The 15,873-nt window shown below is 43.4% G+C and overlaps 1 protein-coding gene across 1 annotated transcript; it reads right to left on the bottom strand.

Annotated features, from left to right (window-relative positions):
• Nucleotides 1–10,803: 10,803 nt before the first annotated feature.
• Nucleotides 10,804–15,288, bottom strand: LOC147447908 (pentatricopeptide repeat-containing protein DOT4, chloroplastic-like). The gene has a single exon (XM_086523810.1). The coding sequence runs from the start codon at nucleotides 15,178–15,180 to the stop codon at nucleotides 13,333–13,335; it is 1,848 nt and encodes a 615-aa protein (XP_086379936.1). The 5' UTR covers nucleotides 15,181–15,288; the 3' UTR covers nucleotides 10,804–13,332.
• Nucleotides 15,289–15,873: the final 585 nt, after the last annotated feature.

The raw sequence follows: 15,873 nt of genomic DNA, 5'->3' as shown, positions 1-15,873 counted from the left end.
CAGTGCCAAGCACCTAGCCTTCCTTTAGCAACAACCACAAGTAACCCTCCCTTTGCATTTGTAGAAAACAAGCAAAAGCTTCTTGGCCTACTCTATAGAAAAAAAAATCCCTTTTTTTGTGGTGGGGGGAGGGGCTATTTTAATGTCTATTAAAGGCCAAAGTCAGTCTATGAGGCAAAATGGTGTACATATGTATGCCTTTTTAATATCCAAAAAAAGGACAAAAGTGTTGAAAATAAACATGCCATTGAATAAGTTAGACAGACCTGGAGTTGATGTGGGTGATGTAACCATGTGTATAGGTGGTGGGGGGGATGGAGGACTAAATCCAAAGGATGTGAAGCTTCATGGTTAGTAGAGTACACAACCATGATATGCAAAAGACTAGCTCACTCCATCGGGTACAAAACTTGAGGTGTAAGATGGTTTGCATGGGTTGGTAGGAAGTGAAAATTCTCCACAAAAGAGTCCATGCAGTATAGCAACAAGGTCTAAGAAGGCAAGCTCTATCTCCCTCTATCACGTCTTCTCATGGCTAGGTAGGGAGTGAAGAGTCATTGCAGCATAACAACAAGGATGTCATGTATGGTTGGGTAGGAAGTGAAGAGTCCTCGCAGTACAGAAACAAGGTATGAGAAAGCCGGCCATATCTCCCTCTGTATGGTCTGCTCATGTCGCAAGTGGATCTCTATGATCTCCCTTTGATGTACAACTCTATCTCCCTCTATATGGTTTGCTCATGTCACAAGTGGATCTTTTTGATGTCCCTCTAATGTACTCTTTGGGCCTGGTATCCTAATGCGCGTGCGCGTGCGCGCGCACACACACACACACACACACACACACACACAGATGTGCATCTTTATTTTGTCAGTTTCCAACAGCAAGTGAATGCTCGTAAACTTTACTCCTTAAGTGCAAAGTCGGGTAAAGTTCTTCCAATGATGTACATTCACAAAAAATGCTCATGATCTACATTTCCTAGTTACTTCGTTAGCCTAGGAGCCTCTTTTGAAAATCAGGAAGCACCTTCGTCCACGTGGCTGGAATTTTGTAACGTCTGCATCCATTTAATTGACTTCTGCAAGCTTTTGTAATCGCAGGCAGTGCTTGCTTTTTAGCGCTAGCTTTATTAATTGCAAGAGGCAGTCGAAATTGCAGCTTGTCGTCTGTCGCTACACGCGCTCTATTGATCCAAGCATCCTCTCCGTGATGTCATCTCTTGGAGATGCCCAAGCTGGCCATGGAAAGGAAGCTCTGGGCTGTTTTTACCAGATGCAAAGGAAAGGTCTTTCTCCAACTACAATCACCTATGCTTGCACCTTGAAGATGTATTTGAGGCCTTCAAATGGGTGAGAGAATTCACAATGAGGTTGCTAGTCAAAGATTGTTGGCGACACATGTTGTGCTTGGAAATGCATATGCCAAATGTGGTGCCCTTCTGAAAGACAAAGGCTATTTCCCAATGATGTCATGTTGTAGGTCTGTGTGCCAAGGTACAAGACGCCCCTTCATGGTGAGTGGTTCCATCAGTGCCCTACGAAGGCTCTTTTACGCTGCGACTTGACCCAACAAAGAGGCCATGAGTTGTGCACTATCAAGCAGGTTCATGGAGCAGATTCAGTGTAGCAAGGCATTAGCCTCTCACTATCATTTGTTTCAAGATTTGGTGCCCGCATTGGGCTGTGATAGTGATCCCTCTCATTGAGGGTCACGTTGCCATTGTTGTTGGGGGAGATGTAACGCAGCAGGGTTGATTATTGCAAGGATCAGATGCGAAGCAAAGACCTCTCTATACAGGCAAGCACTTTGAAAGCATCACGCTTCCCAAGATGTTGACATGGGTGAGATTTCATGATGAGAGTGCTAGTCAAGGGTTGTTCAAAAAGATGTCGTTCTTGGTAGGGAAGACGTCTCTCTAAATGCAAATCTCATATGCCTGCACCTTAAAGGAATGTTGCCTTCTGTAAGATGTTCACATGGGAAAGAGAATTCACAATAAGATTCCTACTTAGGGGCTGCTGGACGAACATGTGCTTGGCAATGCTTTGGTCGATATGTATGTCGAATGTGGGATCCTTATAAAAGCACATAAAGTTCTTCATGAGTTTTCTGTCCAAATGGTCATCTCTTGGAATGTATTTGCTGCAAGATATGCCTAGCATGGCTCTGGCAAGGAAGCGTTAAGATGTTTTCACTAGATGTGAAGGAAAGTCCTTTCTTCACGGCTAAGATGCTCACTAGATATGCACAACATGGTTGTGGCAAGGAAGCATTGAGATGTTTTCGCCAAATGCAAAGGAAAAGCCTTTCTTCAAATGCAATCACCTATGCAGTCGAGCATTGTGAGGGGGCCCTTGGAGAAGCATGTTGTGTGTGGAAATATGCTGGTTGATATGTACACCAAATGTGGTGCCCTTATGAAAGCACGAAAGACTTTCTTGATGGACTTTTTCTCTGAGATGTCGTCTCTCGAGACATGTTGATTGTAGGATATGTCTAACTTGGATGTGGCAAGGATGTTGTCTCCTAGAGCGAGTTGGTTGCAGGATATGTTGATCACGGCTGGCCAACAGTCATAGTTATGCTATTAGTGAAAAATGTCGTGCCTTGTAGCGCATGAAAGGTTCTTGAGGTTCATGCCAAAATTCAGAAAGATGCTAATGTGGAAAAAAGATGTCGTGCTTGGTATTGTCCTGGTCGATATGAATGCCAAATGTGGTGCAGTTGAGAACATAAAAAGTGCTTAAGGAGCTTCATGTCCGAAATGTTGCCTCTTGGAATACACTGATTGCGAGATGTGCACAACAAGAGAAGGGAAAAAAATCTCTAAGCTATTATCAACTGATGCAAAGCAAGTGTATCTCTCCAAATTCAGTCGCCTATAATTTTGTCTTGAAGGCTATGCTTACATCTTGAAGGTATGTGGCTCTATGCAAGTGCTCGAGGAGCTTCTTGTCCGGAGTATGGATTCTTGAATGCACTAATTGCAAGATTTTCACAAAGGGGCCGGGCCAGAAAGCTTTTTAGCAGAGGCGAAGCGAGGGCGTCTCTCGAGTTGTTTTAGTTGGGTGCGAAGTGAGGTTTCTCGCTAAATGAGGTCTCTTGGAGTGATCTTATAAGAGGATATGCCCAGCAAGGGTTGGCAGAGAAAGCTCATAACTATTTTTGTTGGGTTGAAACACGAGGGCAACTCCCCACAACAACTGTCTTTCTCAGTGTGCTCATTGCATGGATTGTTGCTTAGCCTCTCTCAAGAACATGTTGTGCTTGCAAATTCTTTGGCTCATATGTATGTTTTGGTGCTCATATGTATGATGTGGTGCCCTTGGTCAACATGTATGCCAAATGTGGGACTCCGTGGAGCCCTGGACTGTTTCTACATATGCAAAGTGAGGGCACCTCTCCAGATGCAATCACCTATGCTTTCGACTTGAAGGCATGTGACACTGCCTTGATGTCTAGAATGTCGTCTCTTCAAGTGCATTTGATTGCGGGATATGCCCAATAGTGACAAGACCAGGGACTTTTGGCTGGGTCGCTATTTTCAAGATGCAAAGCGAGGACATTTCTCCTGATGTAATCACCGATGCTTGCATCTTGAAAGCATGTGGCACTACGTAGGAGCAAAGATCACGTATGCGAAATGTGTTATTCTTTCATTTGTTTCAAGATTTGGTGCCCGCATTGGGCGGTGATAGTGATCCCTCTCATTGAGGGTCACGTTGCCATTGTTGTTGGGGGAGATGTAACGCAGCAGGGCTGATTATTGCAAGGATCAGATGCGAAGCAAAGACCTCTCTATACACGCAAGCAGTTTGAAAGCATCATGCTTCCCAAGATGTTGACATGGGTGAGATTTCATGATGAGAGTGCTAGTCAAGGGCTGTTCAAAAAGATGTCGTTCTTGGTAGGGAAGACCTCTCTCTAAATGCAAATCTCATTTGCCTGCACACGCTTCCCAAGATGTTGACATGGGTGAGATTTCATGATGAGAGTGCTAGTCAAGGGCTGTTCAAAAAGATGTCGTTCTTGGTAGGGAAGACCTCTCTCTAAATGCAAATCTCACTTGCCTGCACCTTAAAGGCCTCTTGCCTTCTGTAAGATGTTCAGATGGGAAAGAGAATTCACAATGAGATTCCTACTAAGGGGCTGCTGGACAAACATGTGCTTGGCAATGCTTTGGTCGATATGTATGTCAAATGTGGGATCCTTATAAAAGCACATAAAGTTCTTCATGAGCTTTCTGTCCAAATGGTCATCTCTTGGAATGTATTTGCTGCAGGATATGCCCAGCATGGCTCTAGCAAGGAAGCATTAAGATGTTTTCACTAGATGTGAAGGAAAGTCCTTTCTTCACGGCTAAGATGCTCACTAGATATGCACAACATGGTTGTGGCAAGGAAGCATTGAGATGTTTTCGCCAAATGCAAAGGAAAGGCCTTTCTTCAAATGCAATCACCTATGCAGTCGAGCATTGTGAGGGGGCCCTTGGAGAAGCATGTTGTGTGTGGAAATATGCTGGTTGATATGTACACCAAATGTGGTGCCCTTATGAAAGCACGAAAGACTCTCTTGATGGGCTTTTTTCTGAAATGTCGTCTCTCAAGACATGTTGATTGTAGGATATGTCTAACTTGGATGTGGCAAGGATGTTGTCTCCTAGAGCGAGTTGGTTGCAGGATAGTTGATCACGGCTGGCCAACAGTCACAGTGGTGCTATTAGTGAAAAATGTCGTGCCTTGCAGCGCATGAAAGGTTCTTGAGGTTCATGCCAAAATTCAGAAAGATGCTGATATGGGCACAAAAATTCAGAAAGATGCTAATGTGGAAAAAAGATGTCGTGCTTGGTATTGTCCTACTCGTTATGAATGCCAAATGTGGTGCAGTTGAGAACACAAAAAGTGCTTAAGGAGCTTCCTGTCCGAAATGTTGCTACACTGATTGCGAGATGTGCACAACAAGAGAAGGAAAAAAATTTATAAGCCATTATGAACTGATGCAAAGCAAGTGTATCTCTCCAAATTCAGTCGCCTATACTTTTGCCTTGAAGGCTTTGCTTACATCTTAAAGGTATGTGGCTCTATGCAAGGGCTCGAGGAGCTTCTTGTCCGGAGTGTGGATTCTTGAATGCACTAATTGCAAGATTCTCACAAAGGGGCAGGGTCAGAAAGCTCTAATCTGCTTTTAGCAGAGGCGAAGCGAGGGCGTCTCTCCAGTTGTTTTAGTTGGATGCGAATTGAGGTTTCTCGCTAATGAGGTCTCTTGGAGTGCTCTTATAAGAGGATATGCCCAGCAAGGGGTTGGCCGAGGAAGCTCAGAACTGTTTTTGTTGGGATGAAACACGAAGGCAACTCCCCACAACAACTGTCTTTATCAGTGTGCTCATTGCATGGATTGTTGCTTAGCGGCTCTCAAAAAACATGTTGTGCTTGCCAATTCTTCGGCTCATATGTATGTTTTGGTGCTCATATGTATGATGTGGTGCCCTTGGTCAACATGTATGCCAAATGTGGGACTCCATGGAGCCCTGGGCTGTTTCTACAGATGCAAAGTGAGGGCACCTCTCCAGATGCAATCACCTATGCTTTCCTCTTGAAGTCATGTGACACTGCCTTGATGTCTAAAATGTCGTCTCTTCAAGTGCATTTGATTGCGGGATATGCCCAATAGTGACAAGACCAGGGACTTTTGGCTGGGTCGCTATTTTCAAGATGCAAAGCAAGGACATTTCTCCTGATGTAATCACTGATGCTTGCATCTTGAAAGCATGTGGCACTACGTAGGAGCAAAGATCACGTATGCGAAATGTGTTGTTCTTGGGAAAACACCAAAGAGTGCTTGAGGAGCTTTCTGACCTGAATGTCAACTCTTAGAACGCACTGATTGCGGGATATGCTTAACATAGAGTTGTTTTCAGTGGATATGAAGTGAGCGTCTCTCTCCAGGTGTGCAATCACCTATGCTTGCATCTTGAATGCATGTGGCATGTGGTTCTATGCAAGGTGCTGAAATGGGCATAGAAATTCACAATTATATTGTTATTCAGAGGTTGTTGAAAAAAGAAGCCGTGCTTGGTTTTGTCTTGGTCGATATGTGTGCCACTAAGCAGATACAAAGCGAGGGTCTCTCTCCAGATGCAATCACCTATGCAGGATGCTGAAGGCATGAGGATCTACGCAAGGCGCTGGCAGGGCACATAAATTCACAATTATATTGCTAATCAGAGGCTGTTGAAAATAGAAGTCGTGCTTGGCACTGTGTTGGTCGATATGTATGTCAAATGTGGTGCGCTTGAGAAAGCACAAAAAGTGCTTGAGGAGCTTCCTATCCAAAACGTCGCCTCTTGGAATTCATTGTTTGCAGGATGTGCTCACGAGAGCATGGCTAAAAAGCTCTAGGCTATTTTCAGCAGATGCAAAGCGAGGGCCTCTCTCCGGGTGCAACCACCTACACATGCCTCTTGAAGGCATGTGGCTCTACTCAAGATGCTGATATTGCTGTCCGGAATGTCGCCTCTTGTAAGGCACTGATTGTGGGAATATATTGTTATAGTCAGAGGCTGTTGAAAAAAGATGTCGTGCTTGGCACTGTCTTGGTTGATATGTATGCCAAATGTGGTGTGCTTGAGAAAGCACAAAAAGTGCAAGAGGAGCTTCCTGTCTGGAATGTCACCTCTTCCAAGGAATGCACTAATTGCGGGATTGCGCAACAAGAGCAGGGCCAGAAATCTCGAAGTCCAATTAACTACACAGGCATCTTGAAGGCATGTCGCTCTATGCAAGATGCTGATATGGGCACAAAAATTACATTGTCAAAAAATATGCCGTGCTTGACACTGTCTTGGTCGATATGTATGCCTAATGTTGTGTGCTTGAGGAAGCAAAAACATTGCTTCAAGAGCTTCGTGTTTGGAATGCCAGCAGTGATTGTGGGAAGTGCGCAATGAGAGCTGGGCTCGAAAGCTCTAGGCTGTTTTCAGCAGATGCGAAGCGAGGGCTTCACACACAACAAGAGCAGGGTCAGAAAGCTCTCGGCTGTTTTCAGCGGATTCAAAGCGACGGCCTCTCTCCAGCTGCAATCACATATGCATGCATCTTGAAGGTATGTGGCTATACGCAAGATGCCAATATGGGCTTTAAAATTCACTCTGATATTGTTAGTCAACGGTTGTTGCAAAAAATTGTCTTGCTTGGCAATGCCTTGGTCGATACGTATGCTAAATGTAGTGCACTTCAAAAAGCACAAAATGTTCTTGAGGAGCTTCCAGTCTTGAATGCCTCTCTTGGAGTCCATTGACTGCGGGATACGCGCGACAGGAGCAAGATAGAAACCCTCTCAATTGTTTTCAACGGATGCAAAAAGCTCTGGGGTGTTTTAACCAAATACGAAGGGAAAGCCGACCCCGCCTCCAGTATGCACCTATTGTGCTTAAAACCAGTATGCACCTACGCACTCAAAATGGTCCTCTACCACTATAAAAAAGAGCCCTCTTGGTGCTTCCATACCAAAGCTTGGTAACACAACTTTAGACTTTGGAATGTCCACTCCGCCTCCACTATCATGTTTGTTTCGAGCAGTGCTGTTATACGACAGCTTAAATGCAACCTTCGTGCTTCGAGGATAGTCAATCTATCATATTGTGAGTAACCATTACCTTGTCAAGAATCATTACCTTTTCTTGATTCTTGACACTGAGAACACAGTTAATGAACTCATTGAAAATGGTGCGCTGCCGTGGGAATGGCACATTCCCTCGTATTATAAAAATTGGGAAGGACTGTGCAAACTCTCTCATGCAAAGAGACTTGCATGTTTTCTTTTTTTTCGAATTATAAAAATGGGACAACAAACAATTAATAATAGTAACATCTTGTATGATTACAAATATCGAGCTTGATAAAACTCTAACCCTCTTTGTGGTTTTTTGCGAGGTAAACGTTTGAAAGATAAGGTCGATTTGCTCTAGATTGTCTTTGAGTAGATACAATGTGAGCGTGTTTCGCCAAATGCAGTGACATACGTTTACGCATTGTAGCTTGTGTCACAATCAAAGCTACGAGGTTGACTCATGATGAGATTCTAAGGCAGCGGCTTTTGCAAAGCCATATTGTGCTGGGTGATGCGCTCATGGACATGTAAATTTGAAATGTCATCTCTTGGACAATGTCACTCGTGGATGGGAAGGGAAGATCTGTCTTCAAATTCAGATCGCCTATACTTGCACCTTCTAACCTTGTTGCCTTCCGCAAGAAATCAACATGGTTGAGAGAATTCATGACGAGATCACCGTATGAAGCAGCTTTGGGTGGAGTCTGCAAAAACTACTATCCACAAATTAATCAAGAACCATTCCATGCCAAGCTTGCATGCGTGAAAGGTATCAAGCTCTCTCTCTCTCTCTCTCTCTCTCTCTCTCTCTCTCTCTCTCCCCATCCATTTTCTTTTTCAGGGATATATACTCTTGTTGAATCTTCAAATGACACAATCACACTTACACAAGAAGATTCAAGATCATGGCGTTGTAAACACAAGACCGTATCTAACTTCGAGTCATAGGATTTATAAAAAACAAAGCATAAGATCTCTCTCTCTCTCTCTCTCTCTCTCTCCCCCCAGTGTCTCTCTCTCCCTCATAGCTTTTCCCTTCTAGGTTCTAATTACCTCGTTAGTACATAGCGAGATTCAAAAATTTTGTTTTCTCTTACCCTCGGACTAACTTCAATTCAATACAAATGCAACTAACGAAGCACTCTAGTTCTACAATGCAACTCGCTTTTGTATCTTTGTATGCTTTGTATGCCACTTGGCTCCATGAGGAGCCATCGCTTCTGAAGACGCTACTAGGTTAGCGAAGTAAAAAAGAGATGGCTAACTCACAATTCATTTTTTTTAAATTTTTTTTTTAAATTTAACTATATTCATCAAGATGTTGAGAGTTGACCGTTATGTCATCAAGGAAACGTTGCCCTTATTGACTATATATGTAACCATCAAAGCATTATAGGCAATGATATTGCAAGACGGGAGCTTCTCTAGAAGATGTTGCCCTCGGCAAAGTGCATCGTGGTAGAGTACTCCCTTGCCTTAATGTTTCATCATGAACTTTCTTCCCTTTGTTCATCACTCCAATTGCAGCACAAGATTAGAATATGATCATAGGTCACTTTAAACTTGTATTTTCTTAAAACAATGCAAACCCTCCTAGCCTTGCACGTTCAGCATCTCGTTTGACTATGTCATAAGAAGAGGGCTCCTATACACCTAGCAAAAAGCATGACACTTGGCATACATATACATGAGGCTTTTAGAATACCTCAAGCGCACATAGCTCAAGGTTCGATGGCATTACCACCCAGAATTAAATCAATCATGTGATCCTCAGGTCTCTCAAGAGGTAGCTCTCCAAGCGAACCCTCATAGAAACATCCGGCTTAAGCTTGAAGAAAATCTTGGCATTTTGATTCTAAATGTGACATATTTGACACTTTATGTTCCTCCAAGATTTTAAGAAAAATCAAGTGAACAAATAGATTGAATTTCATGTATTTTAAAATGACAAAAGCCAACACCAATGCGATTGACTCATCCTTTAACTTTACATCTAGGATGATTTCTCTCCTTAGCATTCTTCAAGGCATCCCAAAAGCATATCACACGCCTCAAGAGGCATGATATGGAAGTCCTCCTACCCTATGTACCCTTGACAATGCAATCAAAGTTTGTCAATGACAAGTGTAACAGCAATGTCATGCTCTAGTGCCGCTAGAGTTGTATCTAGGTACAGTCCCATTTCTTCAAGTGTAGTTCCAAGTTGAGCCGCCATATCCGGTGAGATGAAATTGGCCTTGGCTCCACTATAGGAACATATTATGTGCCTTGTCCCCCCCATTCTCAAAGCTTGTTCCCATGAATCTAACCAAGTCCTGCCTTTGTCACAAAGTGACGACGTCGCATGATCGACCTGAAGGACTCGCAGAGAGGACAAGGGGTCACAACTCTTAACCCCTCCTAGCTTATGAAGCACGGCTGAGGGGCCTAAAACCTACCAAAAGCCCAACGCAAAAATTGTAATAGCCTACTGATGTGGCAGCTCAGCTTGCAAATCACAAAATTCTGCCGACATGGCAGGTACGGACAGCCATCAGCTGTCAGTGCCAGTTTTGCCTAGCATCTGGGGTCAGAACTTTTGGAGCAAGTGCCTTTGGAAGTGATGCTTTTGGGGCTCTGTTTTTGGGCACCCGTTGTACTGTTTATAAGTGTCCAGAGAGCCAGTCTTCAAAGAGCATCTGGACGCAAAGTCTGAGAGAGAGCTGGACCCTCGGGGAGTTGTACCTTTGCAAAGCAATAATAAAGGATTACCAGAAGGGGTGCCAATGCATCTGGGGAGACAACTCCGCCATTTCGTGTTGACTCCTCTCTCTCTCTCTCTCTCTCTCTCTCTCTCTCTCTCTTCAAGATTAGTTATTTGCAAAGGCAAAGTTTGTTTATGTGCTACTATTGATTTCTCGCTTGGAGTGTCCAAGCCTATCAAGCCTATAACACTTCGTCTTTTCATCTTTGCTTGTTCTTCTGCTGCCTTAGATGTCCTCTGGCTTCTCCTCCTTTTTTTCCTTCGGACACTTTGGTAGAATATGCCAACTTCTCGACAACCATAGCACTTGCCCTACTTGTAGTTGCTACTCTATTGTCAGTTTAAGCCCTGTGCATTTTTTCTTCTACCTTTCTTCTTCTCCTTGGAGAAGTCTTTCTCCAATGCCTTGGAATTCCTTGGACACCAACTCGTCCGTAGCATATATCAAGGAGCCAAAAAACGTGGAAAAACTATCCATTGCGTGCTCCATAAGCTTTTGAATGCTCGTGGATTTTTGCTTTAAGCACTAATGTAGAGTCTCTTTGGGAAACACAGGAATACTGCTCCATCTCCTCCATTAAGGACACCTTTTGAAAAGAAACAACCAGTAAAAATGTATCCCAAAAACATGACTGTAGGTGGCCAAAGTATATCTTCCCGCATCCACAGATGGTTCCAAGCTGTAATGATGTCAGCCTTGTACTGTTGTGTCACCAAAATGAAGAAAACAGTTTCTTGCATTTGACCCACTGATGCTTTGTTGTAAAGCAAAAGAGTGGACCACCTTGTAAGAGCATTCCCCATCCGAAATAAAGTTGCCTCCATCAAACTGCTATATGAAAGAAAGAGTTCGAGAAGAATCCTTGTAGCCCGAAAAAAGTGTCAAACTTCACCGCTTGGCCACGTTCTTTGAACTCTTATAGTCCCTTCTTCTTTTGCATGTTGTCGTACTAGGAAGCTCGTGGCAGATGATTCTTTTACCCAAAAATCTTTCCAAAAGTGTGGGTATCACTATCTAAGCTGTTAGAGGTGAAAGATGTTTTCTCCTTCGAACGCTAAAATGCTTTTTGTGATTCCTTTGACTCGCTTTCCTTATGCTTTCTTCACTTTGACCGTCTTTTCTCATCCTCGCTGGAACTAGAAACGGAACTAGAAGAAGACGAAGAAGAATTGTGATTGTCCTCAAAGTAAACACATCTGTTGCGATTCTTAGATCCCCTTGCTGCAAGATCGTCGAAAGTAGATTTTTGATCAAAATAGCCGGCATAGTCCTTTGACTTGTGCTCCTTCTGAGAATGCTTATGAGGTTTGTTGACCATAAGCTCAAGAGCTCAATCAAACTCTTCTTTGGAACAAAGTTTCTGCTTTTTTGCCTTGGTCTTCATGGCCGATTTGAGTGGTATTTTGACAGCCTACTTCCCTTTGTCGTAAATCTTTGAAATCGGATGATTCTGCAGATACTTCGTATATTTCGGATCCTTCGAGTATCTCAGTAGTTGCCTCGCACTAGTATCCACTTGCAGTAGTCTCTTCACTTCTGCTCTATCGAGAACTTCTACTGCAGGCTTGCCTGATCATACATTGAATCTGCGGAAGAGAGCTTTCTGTTCATCTTCCCGTTGATAGAATCTCCCTTGGTTCTGTATGTATTTCCACTGGAGTTGGGATTCTCTTCTTCCTCCCACAAAACAGTAATAGGTGGAATCTATTCCTCTGTGTCATATTCACTGCTAGAACCCATGTGTGCTGCAAAAAGTTGGATCGAATCCTCCACAGGAGAAGAATCAATTGTACTCTGATACCACTGTATCCGGCTTGAACACCCAAGACAGGAATCTTCAACAACACACGAAGAGAACTCGAAGAACTTTAACACTTTGACTGGAAGAAAGAGAGAAGTCGACATTGAGTACTGCTTCCAGATGCGCTGGGCCCGAAGTCTTGCGCCCTTCTCGGTACTCCCTTTTATATTGATAATTATAGAGTACAACTGCTGGAGGCGCTTGCTCTATGAAGTACATTGACCTCCCAAAGAGCTCCTCAAGGCACACTCATAAAGAGTCCGGTGAAAAGCAGGGGTTCTAGAAACAGGGTGCCCCCAAAAGCTATCACAGCTAAAAACAATAGCCCTCCAAAAGTGTGGCCAAAAGCTTACCTAGACACCTCCCTCATCATCAGCGGAAAATGGGCCCCGTTTGACGAAAAATATGCCATGTCAGCAGTTCAGCGAGCCATGTAGCAATTGGGTCAGCAGTGCCACGTCATCACTTATGATCTCTGTGCTCACAGCCTTGTCTGTCTTAAGCCATGCCACATCATCACTTTTAGTAGCACAGGAGGAGGAGCAGAAGGCTGCCTACCTCAAGTGGAGGCTATATGTACAAAAGGAGCATGCATTTATACATCTGTATAACTCGAGAAGCCTTTCTCTACCTCTATCTGCTTCTTCGCCTCTCTTCTTCTCACATTCTCTTTCTATGATCTTTTGCATGAAAAGTTTCCAGACAACTCCTTTCGCCTGTCCTCCTATTCTACTCTTGCTGCCTTTTCTCCTTTAAGATTCTGCAATGAATACACTTAGCTGCCATATGTCCTTTCTTTCCACAGATAAAACAGTGATCTGGGAGCTCAGTAGCGAACACAAAGATCAATCGCAACAAGTTGCAATACAGTTTGACATCATCAAAATTATGTACACATATCTAGCTGGCTTGGTCACTGGCGGTTGCATACCTACCGCCCACTGATTTTGCGTAGCATAGTTCTCACTATACTTTGGTCAGCTCCAATTATCTACTTTTTGCCTATACTAATAACTCTTAGACTACGTTACTTAACCAAGCTCATTTGCTACTGTTTTTACTACATAACACACATAGACTGCAACACAGACCTTCATCCCCTTCACCTCCCAGATGAGAAGAGTCACCTTTATGCTTGGCAGGTTTAACAAAATCGTTATGCAACTTAGCTGCAGCTTACAATTTAGTACTCAAATTCACTGTTTCCACATCAACATCCTGCCCATTTGCAGTGTAGATATTTGATAAGAGTGCGTATATAGACACATCATCTGGCTTTGCATCCAGCAGGCGTTCGGCAGCCCATTGTGCCTGTTTAAAATTCCCATGTAGTCTGCAAGCTGCAAGAAACGTCCTCCACACAGTAGAACTTGAACGTGCAAAAAGCTTGAATATCATAGACGCTGCCTCAACAATTCGTCCAGCCTTGCCAAGTAAATCAATGACGCAACTAAAGTGATCGACATCCGGGGTGAGCTTGTAATTTTTCACCATTGTGTTGAAGAAAAGACAACCCTCGTCTACTAAGCCTGCATGGCTACATGCAGATAGTAAACAAAGGAAAGTGACCGAATTGGGTTCCCAACCCTCTTGTTGCATTTGTGCAAAAAGTTGCAGAGCTATCTTACTATGTCCATGTTGCGCATACCCTGTAATAGCAGCAGTCCATAGGACTAAATCGCAGTTTTCAACAGAATCGAAGAGAATTTGCACCATTTCTAAGGTTCCGCATTTGCTATACATGGTAATGAGAGCACTCTTGATGGCAATTTTGTCGACTAGTCCACTTGCAATAGTACTTGAATGGATTACCATCCCCTCATCTATAACAGAAGGGGTAGAGCATGCACCAAGTGCCACCAAGAAACTTACTTCATTCGGCTCGTAATTTCTGCAATGCATTTCTTTGAACAGCTGTAATGCCCTTCCACACTGCCGATGCTGTAAACATACACAAATTATGGCATTCCACGAGTCTACATTACAGTTATGCATGTTCTGGAAAAGTAAATACGCATCATGCAAGGACCCACATTTACCATACATATTAATAAGAGCATTCACGACCATAACAGCTGAGAAATATCCATTCTCCACAACAGATGCATGGATCTTTATACCCTCCCCTAAGGCGCTCGCATCCACACATGCACCAAGTATGCTTATAAAAGTCACATCATTTGGTTGCATACCATTTTGCTCCATTAATTTGAAAAGATTAAAACAATCCTTACAACAGCCATGATGACAATGAGCAGTAATCAGAGCAGTCCATGTGATCACATTTCGACTAGGCATTGCTTCAAAAACCGCACATGCATTGCCTAATGAACCACACTTTGCATACATACTGATAAGAGCATTTCCTATTTTGACATCAAAGCTTAAGCCAAGCTTAATCACATAAGTATGTACAAGCTTACCAGCTTCCACAACATCCGGTGTTGTAAATCCTATTAGCAAACAAACAAAAGTTGCTTGATCTGGTTCAACACCATGGTGAAGCATCTGTTGAAGAAATTGCAAAGACAAATAAATGTTCCCAGACACAGAGTAAGCCATAATGATCGTGTTCCAGGAGACAATGGTGCGGTAATCCATTAGATGAAATACCCTGCAAGCATGATCAAGGTCACCATGCATGTTGTACATTTGGATGAGGATGTTCGCGAGGAGAAAATCTTGGGCAAGTCCCAGCTCTACTACCACCGAGTGCAAGAACCTACCTTTAGCAAGCGAGGGGCAATCTTGGAGGGATGAGATAAGTGCATCCCTGTCAAATGAAGGATCATCAAATGTAGTCTGTTCTTGGGCAACAACAAACAAAGGAGTGGGATGTGACGATTCCGACGGTTGCACCCATTCCGAGGGGTGACCCAGGTGCTCAATAGCTGAAGTATACAAACCAGTTTTCTCGCACACAGACTTGACAAGTTTCAATCCATGAGAGCCCTCTGAGGAATGAGGAAATGTTTGTTCAAGCACTGGAAATGCAATTTGGGCCGCTTGCGCACAAGCCCCCATTTAGAGACGAGGAAGGGCTATCGACCGACATGGGTTTTCTATAGAAACACAGAGCTCACTCACCTTTAAGCGGGCCAAATTATCCATAGTGCTCGAAATAAAAAGTTTCGGAAAACCTACATCCAAGAAAGCCTAGAGTAAACTGACCGTATTTAAACTAAATTTCTCTGAATTTGTAGGTTTTCTAACCTTCGAATTTAACATTTAGAGGTAAATCTCTAAATTTGCAGGTGGGATTTTCTCAGATTCCCCATGCCCCCAACTAAAATTGCAATTCCCCAATTTCACACCATGACGAATAGGGGGACTGCAAAAGGGGACATTGAGTCAAATGTTATCGGGTTGCGATGTATCCAATTTGAGAACCATGTTTATGTATCCAAATGTGAATCCATGCATGTGCCTAAGGAAGCCTTGTATGAACCATGACCTGTTGAATCCATTAAGATCCTTGCGTGATGTATCTTAGGCAATCCTAGGATGAAATCATGTTTAAGGAGGCGACTGTTAGGGTTTAAACATACTTCCATCCTATGCCTATGTGAACTACCCCTAATGGTGCTACTCTCACACACTCTAGTAGGAAGCAACCCTACACTTTGCATGACTACCTATGTGCCACCTACATGCCACTACCTCTCACCTAACAGTGCCACCTCCTATGCCATGTACTAGGACATGTGGCTCAACGTG

This window comes from Adiantum capillus-veneris, chromosome 11 (assembly GCF_014529385.1).
Source record: "Adiantum capillus-veneris isolate H3 chromosome 11, ASM1452938v2, whole genome shotgun sequence".
In the NCBI taxonomy this organism is placed as follows: domain Eukaryota; kingdom Viridiplantae; phylum Streptophyta; class Polypodiopsida; order Polypodiales; family Pteridaceae; genus Adiantum; species Adiantum capillus-veneris.
This window is presented reverse-complemented; position numbering and strand designations above follow the sequence as displayed.